This window comes from Canis lupus, chromosome 21 (genome assembly GCF_003254725.2).
Source record: "Canis lupus dingo isolate Sandy chromosome 21, ASM325472v2, whole genome shotgun sequence".
Lineage (NCBI taxonomy): Eukaryota > Metazoa > Chordata > Mammalia > Carnivora > Canidae > Canis > Canis lupus.
In genome coordinates this window covers 15,532,553-15,551,384 of record NC_064263.1, presented here as the reverse complement: position 1 = coordinate 15,551,384, position 18,832 = coordinate 15,532,553, and the positions used below count along the sequence as shown (strand labels likewise).

Sequence of the window (18,832 nt, the reverse complement as noted above, 5' to 3'; positions counted from 1 at the left end):
GAGAGAAGACAAGAAGGTCAGCCAAGGAGAAAAGAGGTAAGGACTGTGTTTGGTAAGCTCCACATAAGGGGGAAGAAAGATGGCTGCTGCTCAGCTTGCAAGCCTCTGGTGTGAAGCTGCTGAGGAGAGATGAGAAATGGGGATTCTGGGGATGGGAGGGATTGCTGTGGTTCAGGCAGTGGTGAGTGAATGGCAAGGCATAGTGTGCTATTGCTAAGGGTTCTGTGGGAGAAACAGCTGAGTCTCCCAGGGGACCACTTGTCTAGAGGAGCTGTGAGAGTCTCCTAACATCATTGGTGCATGTTTGGTTATCCATCCATTCAGGCTACATCACCAGAGATAACCAAGGGAAAGGGAACAGCCACAGTAGAATGGTGAGGAAATGCCACTCCCTGTTTCCTTTTTTTTTTTTTTTCTTGCCCCAATACTACCAGAGGAGAAATCTAAGAGAAAGGACCACCTAGAGAGGTAGTATGAGAGAGAGAGCAGACCATAACCCTGTCAACTCCAGAATACTATGGCAGAACCCAAGCCCTAATTATGTTAAAAGGAGGGACAGAAGTCTGAATAAAACATAACATTTTAAAATAGAAAGGACTAATAAATAATAAAGTTAGAGATTTAAATTGAAATGCCATTAAGGAAGCCTACTCGTCACTGAGAAATAGAGTTGAAACAAAGTTGGTAACAGATATTGGAGAAGTAAAATGATTTAATTTTTATACATTAATCAATTAAATATTCTCAATTAAACCGGTTATAATTATACAACAAAAGGGGGGGCGGATATTAACCCCCAGCCCCTTCGGCTTTTATCTGATTAGGGAATTCAGACTACAAAATACTAAGTCCTCTAAATGTAAGCCTTCCCAGCCAACATCTCCATTCTATTTTTTTTTTAAGATTCATTTATTTATTTTAGAGAGAAAGAGAAAGCAAGAGAAGAGTGTGAGCAGGGGGAGGGGCAGAGGGAGAGAGAGAATCTACAAAAGACTCCCCGCTGAGCACAGAGATCTCACAACCCTGAGATCATGACCTGAACTGAAATCAAGAGTTAGACACATAACCTACTAAGCCACTCAGATGATCCCAGCATCTCCATTCTTATCTCCCACCCACCACCTCACATACCCCTAGGCCAATCTATGAATCACTTAGTGGCCTTATGACACCTCATGCTTGCTCATGTGTTCATGTTTTTGCACATGTCCTTTCTTCTGCTCAGAATACCCTTCCTTCCAGTGTCTGTCAGGTAAATATCCATAGGTGTTTTAGTTCTCAGCTTGAGAATTATGTCTTCTCTGAAACCATCCTGACCTGTTTCCCCCTCCTTCTCTGATGCCCATTCTCAGCCAGGTGTCCTTTCTGGATCTTCCATTAATCGCTTACATGTACTTCTTTTGTGATTCTTACACTGGATGCAAATATGTGTCTGTATTTCTGCCACTCCTAATAGACAATGAGCCCTCTGAAGGGAAAGAAGAGATCTTAAACAGAGTACCTAGCACAGTACTCGGCATATAACATAAGCTTTATAGATATTTGCTAACATAAGGGAGGAAGAAAGGAAAGGAAGGAAGGAAGAAAATTTCTTTATGCCCTAGTGAAGAGGCTGAGGTTTAGTTTAATAGAAGACTCCATATCATTCATATCTTACCCTTCCAGGGAGATGGCCCGTTGGAGAGTCACTGAAGGCTGGCGGGTTGCAGTGCTGTGTTGAGAATGACTGCAACAAAAGAAAGAACAAACACATATCATTTATTTAAAATGTCTTTGTACATTCTTATCAGTCCTATTGTTGAGAAAAGGACTAATCTTGAAAGAAATACAGTAGAGATTAAATGTTCCTTGGTGATAACTAGAATTGTCCACCAAAATCTGGTACTCTCCAGATAAGGGGTTAATATTTCCTTAGAATTTGATTTCAATATGTCTTATTCAAAAGTACCTTGAAATGACAGAAACACATGAAAAGAAAAATATTTGGAAGAGGTAATTTTCATAATTTCATTATGATGCAGTATATTACTTTTTAAATGAAGAACATTCTTAGGACAAATTTTTAAACAGTGAATTTGAATACTGGAGAAGTATTTAATTAGTATAAGATTTCATAATAATTTATACTTGCATCATTTACTTATACAATTAACAATTCAGCTATTGGGTGAAAACAAAACCTTGAAAAATGAGGCTTCTGGTTGCATACCAACCTTAGAATTTAATGTAAATCCATATTTTGTTTTGTTTGCATTGTAATAAGACTGATTTTATAGACAAGCAGTTGCAATAAAAATTATAATGCTTATCATTCAGTGAGCACTCATATTTCCTGAATCCCTTTTCTAAGTTTATTTGTTTACTTCTCTTAATCCTATGAGGTATGCACTGTCCCATTAATAGGTGAAGAAACAAAGGTATGGAGAGATTTGGAAACTTATCCAAAGTTAGGTGGTAAATACCTGTGCTTGAGAGAACATCTAAACTGTCTGATTCTAGAGCCATTATTCTTAATCATCATGTTATATCATTCCCCAAATGGTCACAATTTTTCAGATTCATAAGAATGTGTTTTGTAATGTCAAAATACTCTTCAAGTAGAGATAGAGGTTCATCTGAGATATGTACAACAGCAATCCAATAGCAAAAAGTAATGCTTTGTAGATTTCCTATGTGTTAAAATGTATGCTAAAATGTGTTTCAGTGTGTAATTTTAGTTTGTAGTATTGATTTAATATCTTAGTTGTAATGTTAGTTACATACATATATATAGGGTATGAAGGTATATATACTCAAATGTGTGAATAAAGAGAAACCGGAGTCAAATGTTTGCAGACATTAGATTAGACACCCTCATACAGCTCCACAGTTTCTCAGCACATACTTCTGAAAACACTAACACTGTCACAGAGAGCCAAGCTGTAGGCTCCAGATTTTCATCCAGAACTTCAGTCATTATGGACCAGAAGTGGTATCTCTCTGGGATAGTATTTAGTTGACATGGATGATATTTTTCTGAGGTTGAAGGAGCAGAATTGGGCACTATAGTTAAAAACTAGAGAATGTTCTTCAAGTTAAGGACTGTGCCCTATGTTTCCTGGCATCCTTTATTGTGTTGAGCCCTATGCATGTTCCCTGAACATGTTTTGATTGACAGTTGAAAGGCAGCATAGCATTTAGGAGCCGGACCATATAGCCAGATGCCTGAATTAAAATCCCAGCTCCACCACATGGATCAATGTGACCTTGCTCAAGTTATCAACAGCTCTCTGCATATCAATTTCTTACCTTTGAGATCAGGACAGTGTTTTCTTCCTGGGATCGTTTTAAGGATTCAGTGAATACAATGTTTAGAAAAGTGTCTGTTACATGGCAAAAGCTACATAAGTGTTTGTTAAATAAACTAATATGATTAAACAGAATATCTATTAGCATATTTCGCACTAAATAAAAATAATTACTCAGATTACTACTTTTGGTTATATAGTCAGTGCTACAAGGCATGTATTTGCAAGTTTAATATAGATTTGGTGATCAATATCAAATTAAAATATATTTTATATTGTAAAAATATAAAATTAATGAAAACAAACACATATATTCCATTTAATATATTTTAAATTAATATAAATACTATAAAATACATATATATCAATTTCACCACTATCTTATGGGTACTAACATTATAACTTAAAAAATTGATAATAGATGTAAAATGATACTTCAGATTTATGAGTATTTCTTTATTAGTGAAAACAACCATTTTTTTCTATTTGCTTATTTGTTATTTGTGTTTCTTTTGTTTAAACTATTAAATCCTTCCATTTGCTGTATATATTATACTGGTTTAGAAAGTACCAACAGTCCTTTTTTTGGGTAAAGATCAATGATGCTTGCTAACCAAGATTAATGAGTAACTCGAATTCCTGATAGCTTCCTCACCATTAGCCCAGCCCATATAATTAAAACAAAGAAATATTCAGTAATCTCTTTTAATTTATCACTCCCTTAAACTAATTACTCTATTATTCTCCCCTGTATTATTCCAGTAACGTCCCACTTAAAGTTTTAGTGACATTTAAATTAAATGTGGACGATACCTTGAAGTGCTCACAGAATTTGACCCCACACATGCAAAGTCAGCCAGTTTCTTCTAGTGTGTAAATTTTGAACAGACAGAGCTTTTTACAATATGTAATTACTCTTTTACTCTTCTAAGACATATATAGTGAATTATTTGATACTAAAGACCGACAGACACAAAGGAATTTCTGTTTTTCCCTGATAGTAATGTGTAAGCAGGACTTGAGGGGATGATACTTGCAGTGGGTATTAGGAGCTACCAAATGGTGATAATAACTGGTATTTTTAAAAACACCAAACATCTTCCCCTTGGGACCAAGCAGGTTCCATGCATTCCGTATTATTGGCTACACAGACAGTGTGTTGCTAGTTCTACCATGACTAACACATTATAGGTAACCACTCCCTGGCCCTTTCAGCTCCTCAGGCTGAGGCCAGCCAGATGGAATTCTGAGAACTGCAGTAAGAAGAATCACGGGAGAAATGTACAGCTAAAACTTAAAGCTTTTAACATTGGAGAGCTTAGTGCTCAGAATATATTTGTATTAAAAAAAACCAATCTTAACAAATGGCCATCATTCTCCTTCTATCATTTTTCTAGACACTGTGAAACATCTATTTTGTAAAGCATTCTATGATGTGCCTCCCTCACCACCCCAGGGCAATTGACATGCTGTTTTGTGCACCATTCCATCTTTTCCACACATTCAAAATAGCACCCAGGATTGAGAATCATCACCATTTATTTATATGCCTATTTTTTTCCCCGCTAAGTTATGCATGTTATCACAGCAAGGAGTAAGGCTTATCCATTTGTACATTCTCAGCTCAGGGCTGACCCATAGAATGAATATGCTTCATAAATGCTTTTTTGAATGATGAAAACCATAGGTTGAGCTCCTTCTGTCTTTAAGACCCCATGCCCTGTCTCTTTCAAACTTTGTAACAACATGAGAGCTAGTCATTATGCCCATTTTTGAAGGATATTAAAGACCAAGGTCTCACAGCTAGAGTAGGTAGCAAAAGGAGAACCCATGTTTGCTAGTTCTAAAGTACTTGTTCCTCTGAGACAAATCATGCTGCCTTATAGAAAGGTGAAAGTAAAGCTCTGTGATTAGTTCAGATAGAGGATCTAACACATTTGGTTAGGAAATGCTGAATTTCACTGAAGATCACTGACAGTTTTGTTTTGTTTTTTAAAGATTTTATTCATTTATTCGTGAGACACACACACACACACACACAGAGAGAGAGAGAGAGAGAGAGAGAGAGAGAGAGGCAGAGATACAGGCAGAGAGAGAAGCAGGCTCCCTGCAGGGATCCCTATGCGGGACTCGATCCCAGGACCCCAGGATCACACCTTGAGCCAAAGGCAGACAGTCAATCACTGAGCCACGCAGGTGCCTCTATCACTGACAGTTTTGTTTTGTATAAAATAGCAACCATTATTTTCACCATATATGTTCAACTTATATGTCAGTGGCTTTAGAAGATATATATATTTTTTTAATGAAGACAATTTAAAAGCGGGACTTCTCTGTCCTATTCACACCACTTTATTAGTGAGCCCTGGACATTTATGAGCATTTGAGTGACAGTAAATGGTGGGTGAATAGGATAGAAGGCTCAGCAGCATGTTATAGCACTGATGCTGGATAAATACTGTCATATGGTAGAAAACCTGTGGTACCGCTCTGTACTTAGGCAGCTTGGCTAAAGTGGCAACTCAAGCAACTATGGAGGTAAATCTTACCAAGACTTTTTAAGATTTAAAGAGAGGTAACATCCCTATCACCTTTCTAAAAATTATGCTGTCATTGAATAAAACTGAGCCAGAGAACAGTAGAATCTCTTTTCCAGGAATTCTCTGATTTTCCAAGTAAAAGACTCTGGTTATTGCCGAAGAAAATGACATTTGAATGGTACCGAAAGATGCAATCCTATTGCTGAGTGAAATTAAAATTTTGTTGAACATCTGAATTGAAACTGTTCTATTACACATGCAACAAAAAGGACCTAGATGGTGGTGATAAATGGCTTTTTAATTTTCTCCAACCCTAAAGCAATAAGAGACAGGATAATTTGTCTTTCCAAAATGTTGTAGCTTTAAAGCTATGTCATTTTATGGAGAATACAAAAAGGTTTTGGAGTCTTTTATTAACAAACTGATAATAAACTTATTTAATATGCTTTGTAAAGTCCCGTCCAACTAAAATACCTCCTGATAAACTGTGTGGAGGTTCCTCAAAGAGTTAAAAATAGAACTGCCCTACAGCCCAGCAATTGCATTACTGGGGATTTACCCCAAAGATATAGATGCAGTGAAATGCCGGAACACCTGCACCCCAATGTTTATGGCAGCAATGTCCACAATAGCCAGTTGTGGAAGGAGCCTCAGTGTCCATCGAAAGATGAATGGATAAAGAAGATGTGGTTTATGTATACAATGGAATATTACTCAGCCATTAGAAACGACAAATACCCACCATTTGCTTCGATGTGGATGGAACTGGAGGGTATTATGCTGAGTGAAATAAGTCAATCGGAGAAGAACAAACATTATATGGTCTCATTCATTTGGGGAATATAAAAAATAGTGAAAGGGATTAAAGGGGAAAGGAGAGAAAAAGAGTGGGAAATATCAGTGAGGATGACAGGACATGAGAGACTCCTAACCCTGGGAAACGAACAAGGGGTAGTGGAAAGGGAGGTGGGTGCGGGGTTGGGGTGACTGGGTGACGGGCACTGAGGGGGGCACTTGACGGGATGAGCACTGGGTGATATGCTATATGTTGGCAAATTGAAGTCCAATAAAAATAAATAAAATAAAATACCTCCTGATGTGTTTTCAATATTGTTTCATTCTTCACCCAGATTTCTGAAGAATTTTTATCTGTCCTTGTCATTTTTAACTCTTCATATTTTCTTGAGTACCTGTATTTATCACTTACCTGATCTATCTTAATATTTCTCTTTTTCTACTTTCCCTGTCTTCATATCCATGCATTAAGTTGCCATTATTCTTAAAAAGAAGGGTATGTGTCTTCTTGGGTATCCAACCAGTACCTCAAATGCAACACAACCAAAACACATTACCTTCCTACACGAAGCTGGATATCTCTTCTGTTGCTTCATTATATAATTATATACAATTCATATATATATGTATATACATACATACACATACACATGATTTGTATATACACATATATGTACAATTCATATACATGAATTGTCTTGTACAATTATTTATATCTCTGGTTACTTCTAACTGATGTTTATTGGGAACTTACTATGTACCAGGGATCATGTTAGGTGCTTGGGATGGCTCTTTGATTCCTAACAGTATACTACTCAATAAATACCTGATAATAAAGCTGGTAAAATCAAATAAACCATTTGGGCCCTTTTGATATAGATAATGTTTTTCAATAAATCTCTGGGTATATTTGATAGATAAACCATCTAAGTTGGATCTAGAAGGATGTATACATATTTTAAATGGTGTAAAAGGGAAAAGACTGGGGATCCCAGGGTGGCTTAGTGGTTTAGTGCCTGCCTTTGGCCCAGGGCGTGATCCTGGAGACCCGAGATCGAGTCCCACATCAGGCTCCCGGCATGGAGCCTGCTTCTCCCTCTGCCTGTGTCTCTGCCTCTCTCTCTCTCTGTCTTTTATGAATGGATAAATAAATTTTAAAAATCTTAAAAAAAAGGAAAAGACTATCTGAGGAGCTAGAAGAGTATGATCAAAATCATGGAGGGTCAAAAGTATGTGTTGTGCTCTGGAAACCTTGAGGGTTTGGCTTGGTGGGAGCAGAACAGTCAGGAACAAGTTCAGAAAGCTGACTTGGAGTGGGTCAAGAGAGACAATGAATACCATGTCAAGAGGTCTGGACTTTATCTTGATGGCAGTGGTGAGTCTCCAAAGTTTGGGATCAATACAGCAATAACTGTGATCCAAAAGAATAAACCTAAAAATACTCTGAACAGCAGAAGGAGTCTATAAGCAGGGAGACAAATAGGAAATTGTCATAAGAAAGAAATTAATAAATGCCTTAATTTGGACAATGGCAATAGGAATATAATTGAGTTTGATTTTTATATAAGCTTAGCTTAATGTGCCTATTACACATGTGGGAAATATGATCTACAGGGGAACAGCTATACCTATTGAAAGGTTCTTTCTATTGGTGTAATACCAATACATCCACAGTAGCCACTGAAGAGCATATTCTTGCATCTTCTACTCTTTCTTTTTTAAAAAATTTTAAAAAGATTTTATTTATTTATTCATGAGAGACAGAGAGAGAGAGAGAGAGAGAGAGAGAGAGAGAGAGAGGAGAGGCAGAGACACAAGCAAGCTCCATGCAGGGAGTCTGATGCAGGACTCCATCCAGGGACTCCAGGATCACGCCCTAGGCCAAGGTAGGCGCTAAACCACTGAGCCACCCAGGGATTCCCTCTTCTACTCTTTCTAATAAACATTCCTAACACTTCTGGTTATTATTAGATGGTTTTAAGATTCCCAGCTATCTTTCTCTATATACTTTTATGTTTTTCTTTTTTCATTTTATTATTTATATTTTTTAAAGATTTATTTATTTTAGAGAGAAAGAGAACATGAGTGGGGGTGGGGGTGGGGAGAGAAAGCAAACTCCCCACTGAGCATAAAGCCTAACACAAGACTTGATCTCAAACCTGAGCTCATGACCTGAGCTGAAATCAAGAGTGGGATGCTTAACCAATTGAGCCAGCAGGTGCCCCTCTCTCCCTTCCTCATTCTTCTCTCCCCTCCTTCCTTCCTTTTTTTTTTTTCTTAAGATTTTATTTTTAGTAATCTCTACACCCAGTGTGGGACTTGAATCCATAACCCTAAGATCAAGAGTCACATACTCTACAGACTGAGCCAGTGAGACACCCCATTTTTCTTCTTATTTTTACTTAAATTGTAGAACCTAGAAATGAATTCAGAGATCCAGATATGTTCAGACCAGGGCTGAGTTCCACTAGATGCTGACTTTGTCTCACCTGCATTCCATACTCCTTCCAGAGGAGCCCAAGATAACATTAATTTTAAAGTTTGAATTTTAAATTATATTGTTAAGTTTAGGGTCAAGCTAATGTCTCATATATTTTTGACATAAAATGATTTGAAATCAATCTAGCACATAATTGTACATTGGGTTTTTGGATATTCAATATAGTTAATTGTCAATTTTAATGGTATTAATTTTGATCTAGTTTTATATTTGAACTAACACTCATCAATTCAGCTCAATAAATATTTATTGAGCATCTGAGATGTGTTAGCCATTACAGAACTTCACTTTTTCATGTAGTTTTGTATCATCATCTTTGAAGATGATAAAATGCCTTTTACACTTTCATGCAAATTATTAACTATGATAAAAGACAAAGATCATGCACTGTAGCAAATCATCACCAATCCTCCTCCAGTTTGTTAGTCCAGAAGTTTTACTATTAAGCTCTCTTAATCAACATCTCTTTACAGATTAACCAGTCCTCTCCAACCCCTCAGTGACAAGCTGACCAATGTTCACAGCAAGTGGAATGCATATGTACAGAGCACTGAATCATGTACAGAATTATTGAATCATTATATTCTCATTCCTTCCATATGACTCATATGTTCTAAGAATCAGTTGTAATTGTCCTGAAATCTTTTTATTCTTATTTTTTAAATTCTTTTTATACTCATTGTATAATCATGTAATTTAATGTTATAAAAATGAAATATGAATGTGTAAAAAGAATTGCTTCTATCAAGGATAAGTTTACTGATCTATAAAAACTTAATAAGCATATGCAGTTTAAAACATCAAAGGTGGGGATCCCTGGGTGGCGCAGCGGTTTGGCGCCTGCCTTTGGCCCAGGGCGTGATCCTGGAGACCCGGGATCGAATCCCATATCAGGTTCCCGATGCATGGAGCCTGCTTCTCCCTCTGCCTGTGTCTCTGTGCCTCTCTCTCTCTCTGTGACTATCATAAGTAAATAAATAAAAAAAATTAAAAAAAAAAATAAAACATCAAAGGTTTTGCACAGTGAAGGAAACAATAATGAAGGCAACCTAGTAAATGAGAGAAAATATCTGCAATGACAAATCTCTTAAGGGGTTAATATCCAAAATAAATAATATCCAAAATAAATGTCCAAATAAATAAATAAAAATAAATATAATATCCAATATAAATAAATAAGTTGGGTTATATACCACATTCTGCCACTGACTTTGGTAAACTGCTTCACCTTTCTGAACCTAGATTTTCTCATCTGTGAAAAGAGGAGGAGGTGGAAGGTTGAATTAGATGCTATAAAAGGTAAATTCCACTACTAAAGTGCAATCTGTTCTATGCCACCTTTGCCAGCTGTGCCTGATATTTTCCAAATCCATTCTTGTTTATCACATAATGTCAATAAGAAGAACTGAAACCTTAAGATTAAATTTATATAGAACAAAGGCATATCAATGCAACTTTAATTAAAGGTGAAATCTTGCTTGCATATGATAATTGAGCAAAGAATGAATGATTTCTGAGTCCAAGATATAAGCTGTTGTTCCATTTAAATGGAAAAAATAATTTAAATTCTATCAAAGGCTGTTTATTTTTAATGTTACTTCAAAAAGGAAAAGAATTTTAGAGCGGACTCATATAACTCAATTCACTAAAAACAAATAATCCAATTAGAAATGGTAGGGGTGGGGGGCACCTGTGTGGCTCAGGTCATGATCCTGGGGTCCTGGGATCAAGCCCTACGTTGAGCTCCTTGCTCAGCAGAGAGTCTGCTTTTCTTACTCCCTCTGCTGCTCCCCCGCTTGTAGTCTCTCTCACTGTCAAATAAATAAACAAACTTTAAAAAAAGGTTAGAGGAATCTGAAGAGACATTTTTCCTCTGAAGAGACATTTTTCCAAGGAGACATACAGATGGCCAATAGACACATGAAAAGATGCTCAATGTCACTAATCATCAGGGAAATGAAAATCTAAACTATAATGAGGTATTATTGTACACCTGTTAGAATGGCTAAAATAAAAAACACGAAAATAACAAGTGTTGGCATGAAAATGCAGAGAAAAGGGAACCCTCGTGTACTGTTGATGGGAATATAAAGTGGTAGAAAATAATATGGAGGTTCTTAAAATATTAAAAATAGAAGTAACATTCTATTTGGTCCAGTAATTCTACTACTGTGTATTTACCTGAAGAAAATGAAAGCACTCATTCAAAAAGACGTATGCACCTCTATTTTATTGCAGCATTATTTACAACAGCCAAGATATGGGAATGACCCAAGCGTCCATTGATAGATGAATGGATAAACGTGCGGTATGTGTACACACACACACACACACACACTGGAATATTACTCAGCCATTGAAAAAATGAGCTCTTGCAATTTGCAACAATATAGATAGACTAGATGATATAATGCTAAGTGAAATAAATCAGAGGAAGAGAAATATTCTATGATTTCATTCATATGTGGAATTTATGAAACAAAAGAAATGAATGAACAACAACAACAACAAAAGACCAAAGATAACTCTTAAATACAAAGAATGAACTGGTGATTGCCAGATGGGAGGTGGTTGGGGGCAATGGGTGATTAAGAATACACTTATCTGATGAGTCCTGAAAAATGTACAGAATTGTTGAATCATTATATTATACACCTGAAAATAAATATAATGCTGTATATTAACTATACTTCAGTAAAATTTTTTAAAAATCAAAAAGATATATTACCTGAAAAAAATTACTAATCTAGAAAGACAATAATTATATATAGTTCAAAATGTTGCTTCCAAATTAGGTGTGAGGCAACTATAAAAGTCAGAAAATAATTATAAAATGATAATTTTTCACTTAGTGTACTTTTGATTTTCATTCTAATTTAACAAAACCAAATTGAAAAGCATAGATGAATTAAAGACATAATGTAAGAAAAAAGAAGGAGAAATTCATAAAAAAATGGGCCCTAGATTTTTGGCCTTCCTAATCGATATAGTATACTAAGCATTTTAAAGCACTTAATGGACAATTGATGCTGGAAGATAGCATCATAAAAAGTGTGGCCAAAAGTTGACAGCACTAGAGAAAATCTTGACCCTCACATATAAAATATTATGAGGAACACAATTTGTTAAGTGATATCAGACAATTTAAAAGTTATGATTTATAGAAAAACAGTATATAATACTGGACTAATTAAGATGATCTATTGAAAACTGAAATCATGGACAATGAAGAAATCATGCATTCAAACAGATGGATCTAAATATGAAAAAAATGGATCAAATTCAGGTCCCTAAATTTTGCATGCCATAGTCAAAGATGACAGAAATGTGGTTTTACTTTATGGTGAACAGCTTCAAACATGTCAGTAAAAATATGGAGACTAAATAAAAAAATTGGAGGGCATTTATTAGTAGAAATTCTTCTTCTTTTAAATACCACTAAACTACTTATTTGTGCAACCATACAGTTATATTTTTAAAATTTAAGGTGAGGGGCACCTGGGTGGGTCATTCGGTTGAGCAACCAACTTGATATCAGGTCAGGTCATGATCCCAGGGTTGAGAGATAGAGCCCTGCCTTGGGCTCCATGCTGAGCACGGAGTCTGCTTAAGATTCTCTTTCTCTTTGCTCCTTCCACTCACCTCAATCCCCACTCATGTGAGCGTATGTGCTCTGTCTCTCTAAAAAAAAAAAAAAAAAAAAAAAAAAAAATTAGGTGAAATAATTATGGCACAAAGGTATCTTTTCTTTTTCCTCCCAAATGATGACTGTTATGTCCAAACTTTTGACTAACAAATCAATAACCAGTATTGGTTGTATGGGTGATGAGAAATTCTATCTTATGAATGTCTAACAAGATTATCACCCAAATTTTAGTTTTCTCCTTATTCTTAAAGAATATCATGGGAGACCTCACAGTCTTCTTACAGGGGTGACCTAGAGAGGTTACAATGCATGACCAGAATGTGGTTAAGATGCATCAGAATGTAGATGCAATTCCTAGCCCATTGTTTTCTCTGTCCTGTGCCACTGTGACTTCTTCATATTGTTTTCTGTGACAGAAGTGCAATAGTATATATAAATATGACTGGCCCCAGTCTAAAACTCCTGGTCATCACTGTTAAGTAGCTTAAGACTCTTGAAGGTGTACTTGAAATGCTGATCTCAGTATTTTCCCGTCCGGACTGAACTGATATGTAACTGGTTTCAAAGCCTTAAACGTCAGAAGCAAAATGTAGTATTTTAATTCAGCAGGCATATTTCTGCTTTTATTCATTTTGTTTCTGGAGGGCAGACTGCATATCATTCTTACTGGCTTCTGTAGTATGCAAGCTGTATCTCAGTAGGTAATGTATGAACATGTTTCAAAAGCTCCTTTTTACACAGACTATTCTTCACAAGGAAAGTAAAAAATTGAATATATAAGAGCTTAAATCAAGTCTCAGCTAGTTCTACCAACACAGCAACTTCAAAAAGGAAAACAGTTTTTAATCTGGAATTTACATAAAGTATAGACAAATACTACAGAACACATCAACAATTAGAGAAATTGGAATGAGAAGATTTTTGTATACTTCTTGTAATTTTAGGCATTAGTTGATATGACCCTGGGTATCCCTTTATTTCATACAAGAAACATGTTTTTCAGGATAGCACATTCTTTGTATTCTTTGACAATACCTGGGAAGCAGAATTGTATGGAAAAAAGAACAGAAGTCTAGAAGTCAGAAATGTGCTCCTAAGGAGAGCTCAAAGGCCTTCAATAAGTCATCTCACTTGCCTAGTTTCAATTTTTTTCTTCAGTTTGAGGAAAAAACAATTGTTCTTGTTCTTCCCATCTACTATATGAGGCATAGATGGGAAACAGTATTGTAATGGGGAAAGGAGCATGAGCTTGGGAGTCGATGGTCTTGGGATAGGGATTTCTTATGCTTTTCTTAGGTTCTTGACAATCTTAAAACCCAAACACTCCTACCTATGTTTCTGTCATCAGTATAATGTAAATAATAATGCCTTCTCACAGATGCTTCTGAAGGGAAAGTAGAACAATATATGTGAGAGAAATTTTGTGAAGTGTGAAGCATGGGAAATAGGAAATGGAAATTACTTTCCAGGGAGGCAGTATCAGTTGGTCAAAAGGTGTTTAAAACTTGTGACCTGAACTTGAACTAACCAATGGGCCTACAGAAGGAAAATAAGGCTAGAGCTAAGAAACATCGAGGAAACGGGATCTACAGGATTTGGCAATTGTATGAGTTGAGTGAGTGAGGAGTCCAGGACAACTTCCATGTATCAGAATGGGGTTAATGGATCAATGGTGGTACTTCATACTGAAAAAGTAGTATGGGAATAACAGACTTAGGAGGAATATAATTATTTTAATATTGTATATGGTGAGTTGGGGAACCTGTGTGACATCAAGGTAGATATATCTCATAAGATAGGTAGATATTAGAGTTCGATCTTAGTAGACAGTTCCATTGTAAAGAAATTCATTTTGAAGTCAGCATTTGAAGTGCATTTGAAGTCATGGATTGTCCTAGAAATACTGTGATAAAAAAGACTGAAAGTTTGGGAGACCTGCAGACAACCAACATTATGACTCATGTAGAGGAAGATAAACCTGGAAAGAAGACTAGGAAGAAGTAGGAGGAAAACCAAGAGAATATAAGGTAATGGCAGCTAACAATGGGAGCAGGGGGATAGTTTCAAGGAGAGTTTGGTTGACAGTTGGCAAAGACATTACAAAGCTTAAATATGAAACAGAGGGGAAACTGGTCCCTGGAGTTTGGATTATATTCTGTAGGCAAAGAGGAGGTCATGAGTAATTTTAAGCAATATTAAAATATAGTCATTTTTTTGCAGTGTAGAAAGAGCCCTCTTCAATTCCCAGGTATATAAAATAGCTGGAGAAGGGTTAGAGACAGAAAAGAGCTTTAAGAGGAAGTTGTTCTTAAGAAGACTAGTATGAACACCAAAGCTTCTCATCTGAGCTTATGTGGGACCAGTCCTCAGAGAACTTTTCTGTAGAGCAGATGGAATAATTATCTTTCCTCTGGCAAACCAGTGTAGGTGCCAAGGGGTAGAAAGATAGGGAGACCCTTGACTTTTATCATATTTCTGGGTTCTATTTTCAGTGAAGAATTGCTCTGATTCTTATTGATTTTCACGCAGTCAGCAGAAACCTCCAGATAAATGAAGGCTGCTTGGTTTGATGCAATCTATTAGTTTATATGTGTGAATTCATGAGAACTTCCAAATGTTTAGCCAAAGGGTGAGTTTGTTCTGCTTGACACCTGTAGTCTGAATTTTCCTCGCTATGGTGACCAGCAAAGTCATCACCATCATTGTATCAATAAGTGGTACATTTCCCTCCACTTTTCACTATTCATACTTCCAAGGTAAAAATTGCCTCCTTCTCTGGTACCCTCTCTTGGTGGAATATGTTCAAGGTAGTCATGCGGTCATTTATTCAGCTAAGCTGCTACTCATCAGAACTAAAACTCTGGACATAAAACAACATTAAAAAGAACAATGCTTTCTAAGTCTCTTAATGTAGATTTTTAATTTGATCCAGTGAGGTGAAACTAGATGCCAGCTGCAGAATCTTTCTGTTTAAACAAATTCTTGCTTTCCTCAAGCATTAGTTTTACAACAAAAAACAGATTTTTTTTTTTTTTGGTCTTTGTGGCTATGAAAAGCTTGGCAATATGTAGCATTCATAGGCATAGGACTATTGATGTAAAGAAAATATCAAATATAGAAATAGTGAAAGAGATAATAAGGGAAAGGAGGGGAACTGAGTGGGAAAAATTAGAGAGGGAGACAAACCATGAGAGACTCCTAACTCTGGGAAACAAACAAAGGGTTGCAGAAGGGGAGATGGGTGGGGGGATGGGGTAACTAGGTGATGGGCACTGAGGAGGGCAATGATGGGATGAGCACTGGTGTCATACTATATGTTGGAAAATTGAATTTAAATTAAAAAATGTAAAAAAAGGGAAAATATCAAATATAAAATATCAATGTAAGTAAAGTATCAAAACACTAAAATGCTTTGTTTTTGGATCTTAATGACAAGCTTCCAAATGAAGGAAACTTAGCATTAATCGTCATTAATGAAAATAACTCTCTTAACAACTAAATTGCGTGCAAGTTACAATTCCGTGACAATCCAAGTGAGACTATTTGAAAAGGTATAAAGGAAAAAATGTAAATCTAGGGTAGTTTTCTTCTTCACATTTCTTAAGGTTTGTAAACAATTTCAAAAAATAAAATCTCTCTTAAGAAGCCAAAAGTTTTAGTAGAGTGCAACATATTGGAAGGCTCAGACATCAATTCATCATACCTCAATTTCCCAACCACCTCATCAGCCAATACCCATTCATTAGCACCCACAGTATGCAAAGTGCTATGCCTCATGTAATGAAGAACAGTAGAAGAAAACAAATTTCAAGCATTTTTAATATAATCTGCAAGATACTGGTCTACTCATTTTGATCATTCCAATTTGTTTTCTTTCAGCTTTTTAATAAACTGCAGCACTGTCCACTGGTTGTTCAGTACAAAATCTAGGCATTTTCATTGATTCTTCACTTGCAACTATCATACTCCATAAACAATTCATTTTTAAGCTCTTTCCTAACAAAAATGACTCCCACCTCCCCAGTACTTCTGCCCTAATGGAAACAACACCTTCTCCTGTTGGAATGTTATAACAGCCTTCTAACTGGATTTTCTCCTGTCCTTCTAGCCACTAGTTATCATAACAAACTGTGAGAATACTGTTTTAAAGCATGAAATCAGATCATGTGGTTCCCCTGCTTATAGAAAACTTCCCAGAGATTTCCCCTTCCAATTAGAATAAAATTAAAAGTCACTTCCAGGGCTATAAGATCCTGTGGTCACTGTCTACCTTTCAGTGTTCATTGCTTACCACTGTCCATCACTCCGCAAGTCTCAGCCATCCTGGCCCTCTTCTTGACTCACACATCCTCACTAGCTTCTAAGGGCATTTGCATTAACCACTTGCTATGCCACAGGTCTTCTCTTTCATTCAGTTACAACCAGAAGGCTACCTCCCCAGAGAGGTCTACCCTCTACTCCAACTAAAGGCACTCCATTCTCATCCCAGGCAACATATAGCCTCTTATATTACTTTATTTCTTTCATAGCACTTGTATTTATAACTCACTGAAATTATCCATTTTTTGATTACTGTGTTCACTGACAACCTTTTAAGAGTTGCTTCTATGAGTAGGAACTCGTGTGTGTGTGTGTGTGTGTGTGTGTAAACTCACACTTAGCATAGCTCTATTTGGATAAACTCATGAACTCATTCAGGATTCTTTAATACCATGATTTAAATCAAAGGTCATTATTTTAACACTACCTAAAACTGTATCTTTCTGAGATAAGGCTTTCTTAGACTTCTTATTCTCCCCCTTGCCTTGGTTCTTTGAAAAACCTAAGAACAATGTATTTACTTTATTTCAGAAGGACCATCCAGTCAAATCCTGTTGGGGATTATTGTGCTCCCCAAATTCATTTTATGCCTTATTCTGAGCAAGCCGTTGGTTTGTAAATGCTCAAAATTATTTCATATACCTTTGATTTTTATCAAGGCATGACCTCATTCATTTGTTCACTCATTCAACCAACATTTATTGTGCCCTATATATGGGCCAGGCAATAATCCATACCACAGTTCACTTAATCTATCAGCTCATATTTACTAAATTATTCTCCCTGTTGTTTTCTCATAACATCTCACATCCAGTCATCAACATTTCTGGGTCTACTAAAAGTCAGTACTGTGCCAGACACTATGAGAGATACAAACATGTATCCGTTCCTTCCATGAAGGATCTGATAATTTATGTGGAAAGATGAGTAAGTGATCAGCTAACCAAAAACGGGGGGGAAAAAGCAGAAATACACTGAGCACTGTAACAGAGGAGATCTCACCTTAGTCTAGAAGTTAACAGAGTGGAGGAAAAAGGGAAATGACAGTTTACTTTTTTAAAGGTATTTGTGTATGTGTGTTTGCTTACCCTAAAATTCTGAGAAAGCATTCCTTTTGATTTTTTTTTTTGTATTTTTCTCTTGGGGTTTCAAATTTTATATATCCCAATAGGATCATTTTAGGAATGAGACAAGTTATAAATAACGTAAACATACTTGCATTAGGACATATTATGCTATTAAGTACTATTGTCCATTTTAACACAGCAGTGGAAATACTTACTAGGTAAGTGGAATTTAAGAACCAGGGCACATTTCCAACTGTGTTTTACTTTGAGAAAACTTCAGACATTTTCTTTGTTCAGGGCTATTTATTTATTTGAATATAGTTGACACATAGTGTTGCAGCAGTTTTAGGTGTACAAATAGTGATTCAAGAAGTTCACACATTATACTATCCTTACTATAAGTGTAGCTACCATCTGTGACCACACAACAGTATTACAATGTCACTGGTTATAGTTCTCATGCTGCACCTTTTATTCCCGTGACTTATTCATTCTGCAACTGGAAGCCTGTATCTCCCACTCCCCTTCACTCATCTTGCCCATCCCCCGATCCCCCACCTCCCTCCTCTTTGTTAACCGTTAGTTTGTTCTCTGTATTTAAAGGCTGTACATGGCCCTGAAAACATGACATTTGATAACCAAGTAAAACTACAAATAAATCATCCTAAAATGATTTC

At 36.3% G+C, this 18,832-nt stretch overlaps 1 protein-coding gene across 30 annotated transcripts in view; it reads right to left on the bottom strand.

The window, feature by feature from the left end:
• The window catches only part of DLG2 (discs large MAGUK scaffold protein 2), a 1,976,108-nt gene that overhangs the window by 391,055 nt on the left and 1,566,221 nt on the right, over positions 1–18,832 (bottom strand). For 15 of the 30 annotated variants that reach the window (XM_049098993.1, XM_025419434.3, XM_025419437.3 and 12 more), the window contains 2 exons: positions 12,765–12,803; positions 1,658–1,726 (listed from right to left, as the gene is read on the bottom strand). In XM_049098993.1, coding sequence (XP_048954950.1) covers positions 1,658–1,726; positions 12,765–12,803 — 108 coding nt within the window. The remainder of the gene's footprint in view (positions 1–1,657; positions 1,727–12,764; positions 12,804–18,832) is intronic. The other 15 variants (XM_049098992.1, XM_025419439.3, XM_035703922.2 and 12 more) reach the window with 1 other exon arrangement.